At 44.7% G+C, this 18,109-nt stretch overlaps 1 protein-coding gene and 1 long non-coding RNA gene across 2 annotated transcripts in view; one reads left to right on the forward strand and one right to left on the reverse strand.

The window, feature by feature from the left end:
* LOC143215520 (uncharacterized) overlaps window positions 1–14,668 on the reverse strand; it is a 28,816-nt gene extending 14,148 nt beyond the window's left edge. The window contains exon 1 of the long non-coding RNA XR_013010393.1: window positions 11,982–14,668. This is a non-coding gene — a long non-coding RNA (uncharacterized LOC143215520). The remainder of the gene's footprint in view (window positions 1–11,981) is intronic.
* Gaba-b-r2 (gamma-aminobutyric acid type B receptor subunit 2) overlaps window positions 1–18,109 on the forward strand; it is a 140,861-nt gene that overhangs the window by 30,578 nt on the left and 92,174 nt on the right. The window contains exon 2 of the mRNA XM_076437650.1: window positions 12,021–12,859. Coding sequence (XP_076293765.1) covers window positions 12,533–12,859 — 327 coding nt within the window. The 5' untranslated portion in view covers window positions 12,021–12,532. The remainder of the gene's footprint in view (window positions 1–12,020; window positions 12,860–18,109) is intronic.

The raw sequence follows: 18,109 nt of genomic DNA on the forward strand, positions 1-18,109 counted from the left end.
CTCCATCGACGTCGGAGATTCTAAAAGGGACTAGTAATTTCCTTTTTGCGACGAAAGGGTGGTCCGGTTCCCCGGACCGTCTATCTAGAATCTAGATCCTAGATCAAGTATTTCGGCCACTGAGCTGACGGCACCGTGGGAGGAACGTTATTCAGATAGCGCCCAAACAACTTCAGTGTCCCGAATCACAGCGTCCTCTCGGTCCAGTCGCCTCCTAGTTAATTCGTTTCGCTTGTCTCTCGTTCGTCGTAGTCGTGACTCGTGTTTCGAGTCCACGTAACCAGCGGAATGCCCCTCTGGTTTTCCTTGAAACGATCTTGATCCTCCGGCGACCCGAATCTCGCGACAATTCCTTTGTCTCTCTTCCGTTCCGTTCTTGCTAACAAATCACAACGACGACGGCGGGCAGACTACGTCAGCAGACGGGGAATCCGATTTTCTTCGACGAATTTTTCCGGTGGCCTGTTTACCGAAGGATTTGGATAAAGTGTACCGCCCCTTGAAAGTATTTAAGCTTGCTGGACAACGTTTGTACGGAAAATTTATTCGAGTTTCACCCTCGAACAGCGGATCATGTCTGTAACAACGTAATCCAGGATGTTTCGAACTCTCTTCGCTGCTTTATTCATCAATTCTTTGAATCGTATTTTTTAAAGGTGCTGATCATTTAATTAATTCCTCAGAAACGACTTTGATACTCTTGATTTTTGAATAAATGAAATCCTTGGTGCCAGGACTGGTTGAGTCCAGATTTAGAAAATTGTCTCAATAATTCTTAAGTGCTAGACGTCGGAGATGTTCAGCACAACAGAGCATGAAACAATAAAGTTTCCACGATCTTCCAGACGATTTTCTCATGAGATACCAGCAAAGCTATCCACATCAACGGAAGAGAGCAGGATTTCGTGCAGCAAGAGAGCAGCTTTATTGACAAGCTCTTCAGTAGGATCCAAAGAAAGGACTCTCCTCTCTTTTCTGATCTTTTTCTCCAATTAGTTCCGCAGCGTCTGCCAAACTTTCTCTGTTAGCACTCGACAGGGTTCGATCTTGCGGCCGCTGTCAGTCTCCGCGAACTTTGCGGATAGATTGTGTCCGCGAGACTGACGGCAGCCGCCGTGGTTGGTCCAGGTGTCATCCAGCGTTATCGACTGTCTTTCGTTCGGCGAGGAACGAAGAACGAAACAACAGCGACTGGATGAGAGGAAGAGAGAGAGAGAGAGAGTAAAGGATACTGGATGGTTAGGGATCGACGTGGGTGAAATCGGCAAAGCTCTCTCCGAGAGAGAAACGGTCGGCCGTGTCCAGGAAAACCGCCGATTAACGGGTAACGCTCGGATGGGCGGATAGAGCGGTGGCTGACGGACCGTGTCAGTCTGTCAAGTTCAGGAGTGCCGTCGGTTAACGTCCAACAGTCGGAGACGTTGATCGGGTTAACCAACTGTAACTTCAGAGGCGGCGGAACACCGTGGAGCACACTGGGAAACGCTGCGGAACGCGGCGGACCGGATGAATCGCGATCTAACCGATGACGAACAACAGCTAGCGAAAATCGGCCGATTAAACTTTAGGGATGGGCGGGTATCCGAAGACGGAATCGGAAAAAGCCGAACCAGTGTCGTAACGAGGGTATGAAGCGTCTGTGGCAAGTGTCTATCTTGCGCCTCCCCGTAACCCAATATTGACAAAAAAATTTTAATGTAACAAGTTAAATTTTACTAAATGCAATATATTAAATACTATTAACCTCATCAAAATGAGTTGCCTGTATATACAATAATGTATTTGTCAAGGTATTTGTATGAATAAATAATCTATAACCTAAATAAGAACAAATAAAAGAAATACAAAACATAGATATATGTTAAAATAATATAATAAAAACATGAAACAGTTCAGCATATTTTATAAAGTAATTTTGCTCGTTTCATGATTTGCAAACACATCTATTATATCGTCGTAATTTAATGTTTTGGCAACATCTTTTTCAATTAACATTGTAGACATGTTTGTTAATCGCTCTTGTCCAATAGAAGAACGAAGGTACGGTTTTACAATTTTTAATTTGCTAAACGAACGTTTGCAGGAAGCTGTTGTTACAGGCATTGTTATGAAAATCCTTAATTCTATGTATAGATTTGGATACGTGTTTTGTAATGAGAGTTCGTAATTTTTCTGCAAGATTTGAAAAGTGTCCAAGCGACCCTCAACCGGTTCGGTATTCTTTGTTTTGCGCCCGAAACCCAGTTGTTTTCGCTACGCCCTCGTTACGGCACTGAGCCGAACCGAGCCTCGGGTATCCAAGATTTTCGCACCCCTACTAAATTTCCCAAAAATATTTATCAATCGGCTGCGAGCCGGAGTCCTCGCGCTCGAGTCGGATCGATTTAATCATTAATTTATCTGTAATGTTCAATATTTAGATCGCAAGTGGACAATCTGCCTGGCTGCCCGGACCAGTAATCCAATCTGCGGAGAATTTACGAGCTGGTAGCCGATAGACTGGAAAATTGGATTATGCATAACATGAATTTTACCGGCGCTCCTTCCCGTCGACCATCCCCCCGGCTCCTGTATTAACGCGAACGGCGATACAGCTCCCAGGCCTTGTTCTTCGATCGGCAATAAATCGTTTCCGCGAATTTTCGCTCCACGCCCGGGGAACGAACCCACGTCGGACTGATCGTGTGGGTTCAAGGCTTGACTGATGGAGCGTGGTCGTCGGAGACACCACGGAACTCCTCGAACCACCGATAACTCTTTCATTTTCTTTCAGTCGATCGATAATTCTTACGTAATGCCGCTCGCGGCGAAGTTTCCGGTCGTTCTCGGGGAAGTTGTAGGGTCATCCAAATTTCTTTCTGCTCGGTGAACTTCGCGTTCAAATAAAGTAGCCCGATATGTCTCGATAGTCTCTCGACTCTTCCGTCACTTAGTCTTGGACCGGTGTCAGCTTGCCGAATTCGGAATCTACAGAAAACGGTGGACGTTTATCCATCTGACGTACTACTACGTCACTTCAAAGTGTTAATCGCTTGTAGTCGGAGCTATTTTAACTTGATAATTAAACATTTCTTCCGATCTAGTAATTAGTCCATTGTATATGATTTTTGTTATTTTATGGATATGAAATTGATATAACGCATATTTATGCAAAATAAAATTTTTACACATCAACTGCAATCTACAGGATCTAGGTAAAAATTCATTTTGTTCATTAATCATTTTTATACGATCAAAATAGTATTTCGACACTGTTAAACACTTTTAATCTTTTTATTGTTTTGAATTACACCTACTCATTTTGTCATAAATGCCTAAAATCCGCGGTCTACTTATCGCATTGCCCGTGATATGCTTCTTGATGGAGTCTAGCCACTGGACTGCAAATGTTTCTGAAATGAAAATAAAAATTGTGTCCGATTGCACGAAACAGTAGACGAAGCATCAGCACGTTTTTACGATCAAGAAGCCACCGAGAATCCCGATGACCAGCGCGATGTCTGCCTTCGGGATAGCGCTCGTAAAAATCGAAGGAAACTTGGGTTTTGGAGAGGGTGTGAAAACCGCTGTGCAAAGAGGGAAAGGGTTGGAGGACATTCCCGAGAAAAGAGAAAGAGAGAGAGAGAGCAGTCGGGGGTTAAGCAGCGGCGAGTCGCTGAAATAGTGAAAACCGGGTTACCATTCCTTTTCGGGAGGACAATGGAATCGCCGTGAAAACGGCGAAGAAACCGATCGATGCGGGGAATCGTTTGGTTCGCCGCCACGCCACAGCGCCGGTCGAAGTAATAAGGTTGTCTCATACAGTATTCATCGGCGACCATGTCGCGGCAAGGTTGGGCCTTGGCATAGTGACATAATTCTCGGGCTGCCGGTTGTATCGCGCTACTAGCTAGTAACACGCTAGCCAACGGTGACCGTGAGTCGCGGGCTGGAATAACCGGCTGGCAGTTGCGCCGTCGACGGTGACGTCGGCTTGGTTGATAGAGAGTACGGGGGCTAGCGTGGCTTGGCGTGGCGTGGCGTAGCTTGGCGTGGCGTGTTCCCTTCGGTTCATCGCTTGATCGATGGACTTTACTTTCGAGCCAGGAAGAGAAGGTCGTTCGCTTTCACCTTACCCGGGGAGGGCAAACTACCGCGGAACACGAAGAAACATCGAAAGTGCCGGGCTGCCGCGTCGCACCACGCCGCGTTTAGGCTCGCGTGCCGATAACACCCTCGTCGACGTCGACGCCGACGTTGACGGCGACGACGACCACCACCGCGACGCATGCTAATGAAAAATTACGAGCCATTTGCCCGAGGATTCGAGGCCACGCCGAAACACGACCGACGTGTTTGCTCCTCGAATCACAGATCCTGCCAACAAAAACTCACTCCTTCGTGCTCCGCTTGTTGACAGACCCACTGCTTAGCTTTACCGCGAATACTTCATCAACCCTTAACACCCCGGGTTAACCCGAGGCTCACGAAGCACGAAACATCGTTTCGGGGAAGAAAGTACAGTATTTTATCCATGAATGTCCCGAATTTCTGGCCGGTAAGTAACCCAGAACTATTCCCACTATTGCGATGTGTACCCCCTTGAGGGGCCGTGAAGCTGGAGAAGAATGACATCATACGGCTCGGGTATATCAGTGAGGTCACACTAATCCGACTGTCAAAACTTCTTTATTTTGCATTATTTTTTTAAGGAACTTTCTAATGCAAAATTATACCAAATATGATATAATTCCGATGATATTTACTTGTGTAATGGAAAGCTTCGAACGCAAGGAAGAACAGCGTATGGGAAGTTCTTTCAACTGTACTTCCTTGCGCCCGAAACTTTCATCGTCCACTACACAAGTAAATATCATCGGAATTATATCATATTTGGTATCATTTTGCATTAGAAAAATGCCACGAATATGTTGGTGGATTTCCATAAAAAAAATAGTGCAAAAAAAGAAGTTTGTTCGGCAAAGTCAAAGAATACTATCCCTGGCGGATAAGTGTCCCTAGGCAGACCCGTGTAGAGGACTTTTTTTACTAAATTGCCATTATTGGAGCCGAACAAAATTTTTTCTTTTAATTATCTTAATAATGAAAACTAAAATCCCGCATGTCTAATTGTTACAAAGAGTTCAATGCAATCGATTGAATCCGCGTTTTCGTTTGTAACAACCTAATCGACGGAGTCAACAAATTAGAAGCGTAAGTTAAACAGTTCGACCGTTCGACAGCTCGAGACCGAATAGAATGCACCGGTTGGAAACTTGTTACCTTTAAACAGACATCGGGAAATTGAGGGCTCAGCTGCGTCCCGCTCACGCTCCTTTAAGGGTTCAAGCTGCGCCGTACGATGCCGAGAGCCTGAACTCGGGCGTCCATTGTTCCCTCGTTCCAGCTCTTTCACGGTTCAGTATTAGGTTCTGGATCCTGCCCGAAGTCTATGCATAAAATTATTTTTAACCCAGATGCGAATTATCAGGCTCCGGTGCGGCGAGCCGTTCGTCACAGTCTCGGTCGATCTCGGTAATCGAGAGCTCGTTTTTGCCTCGGCCTAGACCCTGTGCCTCTTAAAAATATGGCTCGGTAGATCATGCTAACTCTCCGGCCTGAACGAGCCCCGTTTTATCTATCTCGCTGGCGAGCTATTAGCATTTTAACCGAGGATTCATTGTTAAAGCGGCTCGGAGATTTTTAAGACACTCACTGGAGACGCTGCGCGATTAAATTGTCGAATGAAAAACTTTGTAGTGTTATAATGAAATGTTTAAATGGACCATTTCATAGACGACTAGCTAATAAAATAAATAAACACGTACGACTTCGGTCTTGAGCCATCGAGCAATCCAATCGTTCCTTTCTTCTGGAATCGTCGAAGTTTTCTGCTGACTTTGTACTTCGATACAGAAGTAGACTGACTGCTCGAATATTTCCGCACGGAAGGATCTTTGCGCACCTGAGTCCGAAGATTCGACGACCCGTCGTGCACGAGCGCGCAGAGGTCCATAGGAACAGTTTGGAATCGAATGGCGGTCCGTCGAGCAACGTTTTCCGAGCGGAATCGAGCGAGTGACCGGTGGCACGCGGGGGGGGGGGGGGCAGATTTGATCGCGGCTACGGCAACTTTCTTCTTTCCCGGGGCCGCCGGAGGAAAGTTGAGGGAGAGTTTTCCACGAGTTCCCGTCCACCGGAGGGACGTTTATTTTTCAACTTCCGGTGTGTTTTTAAACCGGCCGAGAGAGAACCAGTCATCCAGCCAGCCAGGCAGGCAGGAAGGCCGCCTCGAATGTCGCCGTCTCGCGTGACACTTCTAGTTCAAACACTTGCTCTTCTAAGAATCTTCAGGGGAACGGCGGACGTGAAGGAGTCTCGCGAGCCAAAAATGGAAAGAGTAGTACAAGAGAAGAACAAGAACGAGAGAGAGAGAGGGAGAGAGAAAAAAAAGGAAATAAGGAGGGAAAGTAAAAGGCTTGAAAGATACTCGAGCGTGCAGGGAGCGGGAACGAGCGCGGAGGCGGCGCGAAAAAACGCGGAGAGGAGGGAAATTCGGCCGCGCGACGGTCAATTTCTCCGGGTGAGACAAGAGGCGAGGAATCGGGTAGGCGGTTCGGGGAACCGGGGCAGAGAAGCTTTTAAAAGAAAGGAAAAAGAAAAGAAGTAATAAGGGAATGAGACCGCCGCCGCGGGACTGCTACCAGCGAGATGAGAAAGGGCCACGGGAAGAGTGGGATGAATTCTTAAAGAAGCTGTTAAGCGAAGTAAGAGAACTGACCTGAGCGTCCGAGAAGGATGGAGCGGTAGCGGGAGCAGAAGTTGAAAGATAAGGGGAAATGTGGTTAATTGCCGGAACGGTGGAGGCCGGCCGATATCCCGACAAAAAGATCGACAAGCTTCTCGGATTGTTTGCGTTTAGCGGTGAGCTAGCCGATCCGCGCGTGTCCCCGGTTCGTTAATTGTGTCTTTGCGTAATTAGCAGTGGAACTGCAACTAATTACCTAAGCGCCCGATCCCCGCAACCGCAAGAACTAGCCCGGCTACGTGGACACACTGGCACGCACACGTGTGCATCCGGCCGGATCGATTTGCGCACGAACGATAAGAAACATCCGGCTTCGGTTTAGCTACCTTGAATCCATGGTCCACGATATACTGGGTGGCCTGATCAAACAGAGACGTCAAAGTAAAAACAGGTAAACGCCTCATTATTACACTGCGGATTTCAACGACACATTTTTGTCTCCATGTTCTACGTGCGTAGATGGAAGAGATTGGTTACTTAAAACCGTGCTAGGTAGGATGAATGATGGGAATAACTGTATAAAGTGTTAAGGTAACAATAGCTTATATTTTAAGCGAGGAGATCTCTTTAAGTCTAAATACCTAAAGAATAAAGTGACACGATGAAACCCCACGAAATTACTCTCTATCGATCCTTTCGGGACGGAAGCATCCTTCTCGCCGCGCCGGGACGGGCGCTGTTCGACCGACCGCTTTTAGAAGTCGGCGAACCGTGTGCCACGAAAATAATTCATAATTTGCTGATGCGCCCCTTTGACGTGTCCCGCGGCAACGAAGATTAATTACTTGCCGCGGATGCGGAGTATCGGCAACCCACCGAAAGCACTCTGGAAACTCGAAGTCCGACGCCAGTCAACGAGATCCCAGCAGGTGCGAACTTCTGGTATCGCATTGAGACACATCGAATTACTGCCAGCAGATTTACGGGACCGCTTCCCGTACTGCGTAGAACGGGAACCTAACTGCAGATTTCGCTGCGAATGAAATATTCGAGCATCAGTTGTAGCCTACAGAAACTAAGTACACATTTATCTTCCTCACCGATTTTAACGAGCTCACCTGCTCAGGTGATTACGCAACGAGTCTGCTGCGTGAGGATCGACCGCGACGCGATTAGCGTGGAGGCAGACAAACCGAGTAATCGGCGATCGGGGATAGTTTGCGTCGCTAACGCGCAATAAGCAAGTTCTCCGTTTCGGATGAACGAGGTTCCACGTTGCGACGAGCTCGGGACCCTAGATAGGCGAAGACGACAGGGGATTCTCGAGTGCGCGGCTGGTAGGAGAGGTCGAGAGCAGATAGAACAGTTTCGAGATCAGTTTTCCCGAAGCTCCGTGCTTGACCGGAACACTCGAGTCGATGAACTTCGGGATGATCGTAAAGTTAAGTGTCCGGAACCTCTAAACGTTAAGCACCCAATTACAATGGAGCTGTCGGTAACGTTCACGAACAACGGCCCGCATCCAGAGAGACACTTGTGTCGCGTACGATAAGACGGCGCTAACGCGTGTCCGGACCTGTTACAGACTGGAACGTTGGCTGGTTACACAGGCCAGCCACGGCATCGAATTTGTCAGAGGATGAACGATCGTGCAACGCGGAACCGACGGACGTTTAGCATGTTTGGCAGCTCTTGGACCACTCGAGCCTGCCCTCCTATCTCCATCGCAAGCTCGACCCGCAAACCACTCATAGATCTAGCGCCGGTCTCTTGAGGATGCTTGCTCCAGGCTGCAAACACTGGTCCACGTTTCGTGTGCTGGCTGCTCGGCCATTTTTAAATTGACTGACTCCTCAGTACTCTCACCTGAAGACACCCTTTTACCTTTCTCATCTCGTCGCTGGATCATCTGGGAGCTAAGTCCCTGTTCTTTAGGCAGACGTAATATTTACTCGGAATGTTGGCCATTTTTAAATTGACTTACTCGTGGCTCCTCGGTACTCCCACCACCAATTCATCTTTTCACCACCAATTTCATCTCGTGACTGCTGCATCATCCTGCAGCCAAGTCCCTATTCCTTGGGCAGACGGAATGTTTACTCGGGATGTTGGCAATTTTTATTATTAGACTGCGGATTAGGGTGGACGTTTTTTTGCGAGACCTTTTTCACCCCTCCCCCCCCCCACCCTAAAATTGTGCCATTGGATAAGAAAATAATTCCTGCAGGAGATGCAGTTGATCGGATAAAGGGAAGACGTGCCACATTGACGTTGAAGTTGCGAAAAACATGAAATTCCCATCCCTACAAAATTTCATGTTTTTCGCAACTTCAACGTCAATGTGGCACGTCTTCCCTTTATCTTTTGCAGGAAAAAATTCATTCTTAAAAAAAATTTCACCAGGCATAGCTAAGGTCCACTCCTATGTGGCACGTCTTGCCGACGTCCGATTGATCTAAAACTTTGGACATATGTTTTCATGAAATGGAACAATATTGGAGGGAAGACGTGCGTAAAATTTCATGGTCGAAAAATAAGGTCCACGCTACTGCGGATATTCTGTTTTTAATTTAAAACAGAAGAAAAAGGTATACTTTTGCAATTGATGCAGAAAATTCTCATTTTGCGTCCAGATCCGCAGTCTTATTAAATAAAAAGAATATTTCACATGTATCTTTGTTTACTGGATGTCTGGTTTAGGGGTAAAACCCCTCGACACATTGAGTGCCGCACCTCAAAAATGGGAGACAGAATTAATTCATTAAAACACCATAACCAGAAGAGAACTCGCAACGTCTCAAGACGCAAGAGAACGAGTCGCCAGGGTCGTTTCGCGCGAGAAACGGGATTCTTTGCATCCGGGAAACGTCCGACGATGGTCTCGCAAGTGGTAGCGACACGGGAGCCGCCCGTAATCGGTAGTATTGCTCGATAAACGGTCGGACGGAGACGTTCGCCGCACCATGCCGCGTTCGTCGTATCGAACACCACTTACCAGTAATGAAAAAACCTCGTTACGAGCGTTTAACCGTGCGGACCGCGGTAAAAAGTCTTCCGGCACGGTTCTCCTAATAAGCTCGACGAGCACGGTGTCGCGGCCGCCCGTAAAAATAATGGGAAAAACCGGCCCAAAACGTTAACGACGCTGTTTGCGCGTTCGTTTCATTCGTGCACACTACGAAAAACCGTGTTTCTCGTCCGGAGAAGCTGGAGATAGAACACGCTCCGCCAAAGGCTATTCCGGAAACCGAGCAGACTCGCCGCGTTTTAATCGCATCGGGAACATTGAATCCGTCTTACGTGGTTTCGCTTCAACTACCTCCCGCAGCGGTTTCACTCCGAAACCACGCTTCCGTTGTCTTCCCTCGCGCCGCCTCTCTTTACGAATCTTTACGAAATGCCAAAATAGTCTGTGGTTTTCTATATAATTATCTTTAGCAAGAATTTTCTGGATTTCAGGAATTATTTTCAGGGACACGATTGAATCATCATTGGTGTTCGACGCACATGTGTGATTTTTTCCGAGTCGAAATAATCAAAGTTACGCGATTACAAAAGTAGTAGATTTGATAGAAAACCCGATAGATCGCCGTGGGAATTGATTTTCATGAAAGTGTTAAACATGGCGAGAAAGAAGATAACTCGCGAGGGTATTATTCTCTCGTTTTCCTCGGGAAGCGGACGGGTCAAAGAGGAAGGGAGGAGCGAGCACCAAGGATCCGGAAACGTTTTGCAGGAGGTATCCCTTTCACCGTCCAGAGGAAAATGAATAGACCGATCCCCAATCGTTTTATCCCGTCTCGAAAATTATTCTACTCGCTTCGGATCCTTCATGCTCTGTAATCTTTAGGTTCTCGTTTACCGAAGAGAGAGAGAGAGAGAGAGAGAGAGAGAGGGAGGGAGAGAGGAAGAGGAAAAGTTGGTTTTGCTCGTTCAAAGAGATCCCCGTGACAAACTTAGGCGACCGACGACCGCCGCGCTAGTTGTTTGGCTTCGAATCACAATGTTAACTCTGCCGCTGTTCCATCCGCGGAGATTGCAGCCTTAGAAGCCGCTGCTTCATATTGGAATTAGTCAGCCAACTTCCAGCGAGAACGGGGAAGAAGACGCGTTCTCTCGAGAACGGAACCCGCGCTGTGCAGCGATGTAAACGCCGCCGCCGCCACGCAAATGGGCTCCCGGTTACGGAGGGATGTTCATTACTGTTACTTATGCTTGCACGAGACAATTTCGTGGCCAGGGGCTTCGCGGTTTTATCATCCGGGCTTGTATCGATGGAGGAAAAGCCACGGGAGCGTGGAAATTATTATTTTATTCTGGCCTGCACGGGGAACAGCTGAGAAACCACCCATTTTAATTTGGCTCAGCAGCCAGCTACTGAATTTACGAACTTTTTGCGGTTCCGCGGCAACAAAAGAACGAGGTGTTGCAACAAATGTAGACGTAGCCTCTACGCTATGAAGATTCATAGTTACATTGTGGATTTTACGAATTTATTGGGTACTCCGGTAATTTCGTGCCAATTTTCGGTAGCTGGTATAAGGCAGAGCTGGGGAAAATAGTATTTTAAGTAGTAAATAATAAATAATAATATTTATTTTAAAGTATGTGTACAACTTTGATAATAAAATATTTGATTTGATGCAGTAATTTTTGAAAATAAAATAATTTATTTGAGGCCGTAATTTTATCGAAAACTATTTTATTTGAAGAATATTGAGATAATTTGTATTTTGTATGTACTTTCAATTTCAATTTTAAATATTATTGCCGAAAATAATGGTTCGAATTCAATATACATTTATGAGTGTACATCGTTTCTTAACGATAAGATAGACCATGTTTATGCGGTTTCTCAGAGTATTATATAACAATGCAAACAGTAAAATATTATTTTCGGATCAAATTGCTGAAATAGAAATATTTTATTTTGAGGTTCAGATTGATCAAATAGAAATATTTTATTTTCGAGATTGTATATCTTATTTATAATACTGTTTTCTTTAAGCAAAATAAAATCTAAAATATTAAATAGTATTTGAATAGTAATATATTTGTTTCACCAAATAATGCCCAACTCTGGCCATTTTAAAAAGTCAAGGTGACCTTTTCTTTTTTACGTAAAAAGCATTTTTCTGCAGATTTAAGAATATGCGAACATGTAGCTCACCAAGTACTGAGAAGCTTTTGTCTAAAACATATTTTAATTGCACTACTGGAAATGCCTAAAAAATGGTGACATAATTCTACTCACATTCCAAGCTCCGACTAATGGTCCGAATCTCTGTTGCAGGTCCAGTCCGAAGATCGCGGGTCGTTGAGCGAGGATCGACGGCGAATGTTGTCGCGCGATGAGAATCGGAGTCGGAGGAAGTCGCGATCGGCAGCGCTGACCAGCCCCAGGATCGGAAGGGACGTTCTCGATTACGCTTCTCGCGGTTCCCCTAATCTGCGAGTCCATCGAAGGCGCTTGGCGCGCGTCATCGTCCCCCCGTTCCACCATCGAAAGCATTCCTCGTCGCTTCAATCGAATTAACTATAAAATAAGATGGGTTCTCGAAGCGGACCAGACGGCCGGAGAATGCTCGCATCCTAGTCGGCGAGCGAATATAGTCAATTAAACCTAGGACGCCATTAGAACGCTGTGGTTCGCGCGACCGCGATGAGATAGTATCGAAGAACCTCTGGCCGAGATTAGGGCGAGATTAGCACGAGCGATTTGCTGTTCGAGCGACAGAGCCGATAGCGAAAGGGCTTGTTCGAGAGGTTCTAGGAATCGTAGAGGGCCACCGTCGAGAAGCGATCATGACGACCATGATGAAAACTAACCCTCGGAGGATCGAGAGGAGACGCCGCTGGTCTTACCTGTTGTTTACGTGGCGTTACCTGTGCGGCGTCTTGCTCTTTGTGGACGCCATCGCTACCTGTGCCGCACAGAAACCCATCAACCTGGGTGGAGTGAAGAGACGAGACGTCTACATCGCTGGCTTCTTCCCCTACGGCAGCCACGTGCCCGAGAGCCACATCGGACGCGGCGTCATGCCGTCGGTGAAGCTGGCCGTCGACCACATCAACGAGCACCCGTCCGTGCTCAGGAATTACAGGCTGCACATGTGGTGGAACGACACAGAGGTCAGTGGATCAACCCTTAGCCCCTTCTTTTTAATTCGGAATTTATGCTCTTCCACCCTCGCCCACTGTGAATGGTGACAGCTTCCGCTCATTCTTGCACGTATCAGTCACTGTACGGTTTCGCCGTATGTGTTTCGATTCAAGCTGCTGTGTACCAGTGTTGGGCAAAAAATTAATCAACGATTGACGACTCTACTTCAATCGTTAATCGCAACTAACGATTAATCTCCTACTTTAGTCGTTAATTGCGATTAACGATTATTAATCGTCAATCGGATAATTGATTAATGATTATTGCTGAATCGAAATGAAATACGTAATCAGAACTGTATGCATACTGAAAAAAATGTAAACTGAGTTTAGGTGTATTGTCATTTGGTCCATAATACAAATTCTGTTTACGTGCTTTTATGTTTTTTTTCGATGATTCCTTTTTTTAATCAACGATTGACGATTAAATCAATCGATTGAATCAATCGCCGATTTATTCGACGATTTCTTCATTTAATCAACGATTGACGATTAACTTCATCAATCGATTGAATCAATCGCCGATTTATTCGACGATTTCTTTTTTTAATCGTATACATTAATCAATCAATCATGGTTAAAATTTCAATCGATTAATGCCCAACACTGCTGTGTACCTACTTACTACTTACCACGAATAAATGTTATTCGTTCATGAATGTGCTACGTACGTGGTCTGTCCGGAACGTGTCCGACCTCTACATCTTCGTTCCTAAGTGGGCTAAAGGGGCCTATTCACGATCAAGCATGTTGCGCAACAATTATGGGGAGCATGATGTTACGCAAATCCGAATTGTTTATTCACGTTGACACATAATTTGAGCAATCGTTCAGTTTTTCACTCCGTAGTGATGAGACTCGTCTGTGCAATGTGCAACATTGCCATTCACAGTACACATGGTTGCGCAACCAGTTTGTTGTGCACAAAATATCAAGAGATTCTGATTTTACATGCGCAATGGGCATTGTTGCGCAAAATGCTTGATCGAGAATAGGCCCCTTAAGGCGCATAGCGCGTGTTTATGTTAGAGGACCTTGTAATAAGTGGCCTGCCGCAACAAATCTCTGCATACCATCATTTGGAAACGATACGCAGTTTTGTAAGCATCGAATTAAGTGAGCGTCGCGTTTTATAATGACCGAACGTGTGGAACAACAGATATGCATTACATTTCGTCAGGAACTTGGGCATTCTTGTTCGGAAACCGTAAGTGGGAGGATCGCTGGAAGAAAGTTGTGGTTTCTAATGGACAATACAGTCAAACCTGTTTTTGTGCGGTAGCTAGGGACCACAGAAAAAAACCCCAGAAAAAAAGATATTCAAAAACTTCATAAATAGCTACAACAAATAATTTTTCACAACATATTACAGAAAATTTATTTTTATGCGGTGGAGAGGGACCGCATAAAAAAAGTCTCACTTAGAGAATATGTCAAAGCTTTACGAAATAGAGAGAAAAAGTGCTTTCCAAACAAACTAAATAATTAAATTACACGTGGAAACATTTTAAAAAATTTTAACTTCTCATTTTAAACATGGAGAAACTTTCAAAGTGTACATAACTCATTACTGTATACAGGGTGTCCTGCTGAAATGAGATCACCAGGATATCTCGGAAAACGTTGTCGTTATCAAGAAAGTGTTCCTACAAAAGTTGTTTGGTATGACGGGCTACATCACGTAATATTAATTGTTTTCTTTTGGATGGAGTGGTGGAGGACATTTCAAGGTTACTTTGATTTTTTAAAATGGATATTTTTATACCATAGATCGATAGAGTATCAAATTCTGAATATAAAAGTGTTGACCTTCATATGTCCTAAACCTAATAGTTAACGAGATATTATCCAAAGAAGAAAAAAATTTTTTTCGATAATATCTCGTTAACTTTAACGGTTTAGGACATATGAAGGCCAACACTTATATACTCAAAATTTGATACTCTATTGTTCGACGGTATAAAAAATAGTATATTCCATTTTAAAAAAATCAAGGTGACCTTGGAATGTCCTCCACCACTCCACCCACAAGAAAACAATTAATACTAAGTAATGTAATTTTGTAGGAACTTTTGTAGGAACACTTTCTTGATAATGACAACGTCTTCCGAGGTATACTGGTGATCTGATCTGATATTCATATACCGCATAAAAAAAATCGCACAAAAAAATCGCATAAAAACAGGTTTGACTGTACTTTGAAGGGGACACCATTGATATTAACCAGGAATGATATTTCTACACGCTACAGCACAAGATCGGATACTTTTCGGACAGACCACGTATAAATACTACTGATTTCTGATAAGAGTGGTTCCAATATTGACCTTCCATCTCTTGAAACTCTGTATTTTCGAACAAAAGTGCACAACGATATTTCAACCCGATTTTTATTCAAGATACGCGAGCTCGCAATGAAATCGCACGCGTTTCATAATTAATTCGAAATTGCGTTTACAAAATGGACAAAGCTCGTTCGCAATGTATCAAATGACGTTAAACGATGAGTATCGAATGAGCACGTTCCGGTGTCGTTTAATGGCAATTAAATTGGTCAAATAGGAAAGGAAATTGCCGAACAGTCTATAGAACATGTTGTATTATGTATCGCTAGGAAGTGAATATTTTTAAATTTGTTTCCGGGATGGTGAATGCTCTGGGCGGTATTTTCGCGAACGATGCGCGCCGGTGCACCGGACCGGGCCACCAGCCCCCGGAGTGCATCCGATAACGAACACGCCGATTATACCGGGAACGTCCGGCGCAGCGCGTTACGAGTCTAATGAATATGCAGTGGAAAAATAGATGAAACGAGAATAAGTTTGGCCCGGCGCGGTTAACTCGGACGTTATGAATCGAATGGCTCTGGCGCAGGGCGTTTCGATGAGCCGGCGTGGAATTATTTGCAGTAATGCGGCGAACAGGACGCGGAACTCGAGGATACTCTTTTCGAATGGGGAAACGAGCAACAAGATCATTCCTCGATTAAACGGCCCCGATAAAAACGCGAACGCAACGCTGAAAAACCACCGCCCTCGGCCAATCCCCTCCGAACCTTCTCCTCAGTTTCCTCGGAATTGTCCTTGGTTAATACATCAAAGCAACCGACCGTCAAAAGAATTGGTAATTATACAGATAAGTGTACACCTCACCGATTTTCATGAACCTGAAATACAGTGGCCCACAAAAGTGTTCTTACACCGTTTAAAACGGAATCACTTTTTTATAATTGTATATACCAAACGATATGATGTTTCGTAAACAATTAGAGAAGCATTGGTTTACTAAATGATGTGCAAAAAGAATTTTCCAAAAATTATAATTTACAAGGTTACATGCAAAAATAAAAAATGCATTTTTTAAAACATTTTTATGTGGCCCCTGTATGAAAATATATTTTAAATTTCCATTAGGGGTTCAAATAAAAAAGTTTTAAAAAATGCCTTTTTTATTTTTGCATGTAACCTTGTAAATTATAATTTTTGGAAAGGTTTTTGTTGCACTTCATTTAGTAAACCAATGCTTCTAATTGCATACAAAAGGTCGTTTTACAGGTCATTTGGTACAATTATAAAAAGTTATTCTGTTTTAAAGGGCGTACGAACACTTTTGTGGGCCACTGTATGCTGTCATCATTCTGAACAACTTTTTCCTATACAGGATGATTCTTGAAACTGAGACAAGTTACCCCACTCTTTTCCAAGTAAAAATAGAAAAAAATAATACAGGAAAAGATCACGTGCTATGACCTTACTTTTTATGTGGATGCACCCGCCAGGTGCAATTGCACTTCATTCTTTAATGAAATCACCGAAATGTCAATACTTCACGCACAGGAAAAAGTTGCATAAAATTATGAAGTTTACAACACATTTGAGTTTCATAAAAATCAGCGAGACGTACCCGCTTCCGTATAATTAGCAGAAAATTAAACGACGTATTTTTGACATGTACGGTGGGCGAGCGGATTTGTCCCGTCGAATTTGCCCACGTTTATTCTTCCGGGTAGAACAGGCTCGAATATTTTGCGAAATTAAAGCCGTCCAGATTCGTTCGGAAGTTTGGCAAAATTGAGTAACGAATTCGCGCAGTTTCTCTGAATTTTAACAAAATCCTCGCAGCGGGGTTTCCGGAAGTTTTCAGGCACGGCTGAAACATAGTTTCAGGGAGAACTTCGGGCCAAGTCACCGGTGTTCTTTTCGGGAAAATTGTCGTGGGCGAAGGATTGTGTTAAAATTTCGTGAAACGTCTACTTCCGGCGTGTAATTTGTGGCTATAGAAGTCAAACGGGGATGAAGAAGCAGCTCGTTGCTGGAGTGCTGAATAATTTCAGTTCTTTCTATTCGATTTTTAAGAGGTCGTCGCCGGAATATCTATGCGGGAGATTTTTTGGCAGACTGTCATCGAATCGGTTGATTCGTGCCAGTCCCGGGCCGGCCGCGATTTCCTCTGATATTTCTCCGCGTTCCCGGCCAATCAATTCTTTAAATTTCACCGGGCCGATCGATATATCGGGAGCCGTCTCCCGTACGGGCTAAACGTCACATTTGGCTTTTTAGGGATATGGGTTAGTAGGTCTCGAAGAAAATGTGCCTCATAAAATAGTACTAAAACCGTGTGGCCAAGAAGAAATGCGCCGTTTTCGTGAACTTTCTTGCTAGGGATCCTCGCCGCAGGACACCGGAAAATATTCACGATTCGCCGAAAAACCTGCTTTTAGCGCAACCTACTTTTATTATTACCTCGTCGAATATCGGGAGGTTCATCGAATTAGCTCGCGTAAAATGAAACTGCCGAAAATTGGACAAACCGCCGAATAACGAAGTCGCTAATATTTAACGTTTCCCCACAGCTTGAAACGCGCCGGTGACAGTGAATATTGTTTCCTTTTTACGCGTTTTTGGTCGCGTCCTCCGGCGCCGGGAGAGATTTATAAACTTTTATTTCGTAAAACGAAACGGAAACACACGGGGAGCTTATTTCGGATAAATACAGCGACTCGCATTTTATCTGCTAAAAGCTCCTGCATTTGTTTGAATTACGCATGACGTTTCCGCGTTTCCAAAGCTAAGAGAGATTCGTCGGCAAAAAGACGACAGAGATAAACAGGTGTTTGTCACGAGACAATTTTTCTGTCTGATTGTTATTTGGAGAGAACGGACGTGGAGCGCGCGAGTCGACCGTAAAATTGGTGAAATATGTTCGGGGTATAAAAATTAT

The sequence above is a fragment of the Lasioglossum baleicum genome, chromosome 14 (genome assembly GCF_051020765.1).
Source record: "Lasioglossum baleicum chromosome 14, iyLasBale1, whole genome shotgun sequence".
Lineage (NCBI taxonomy): Eukaryota > Metazoa > Arthropoda > Insecta > Hymenoptera > Halictidae > Lasioglossum > Lasioglossum baleicum.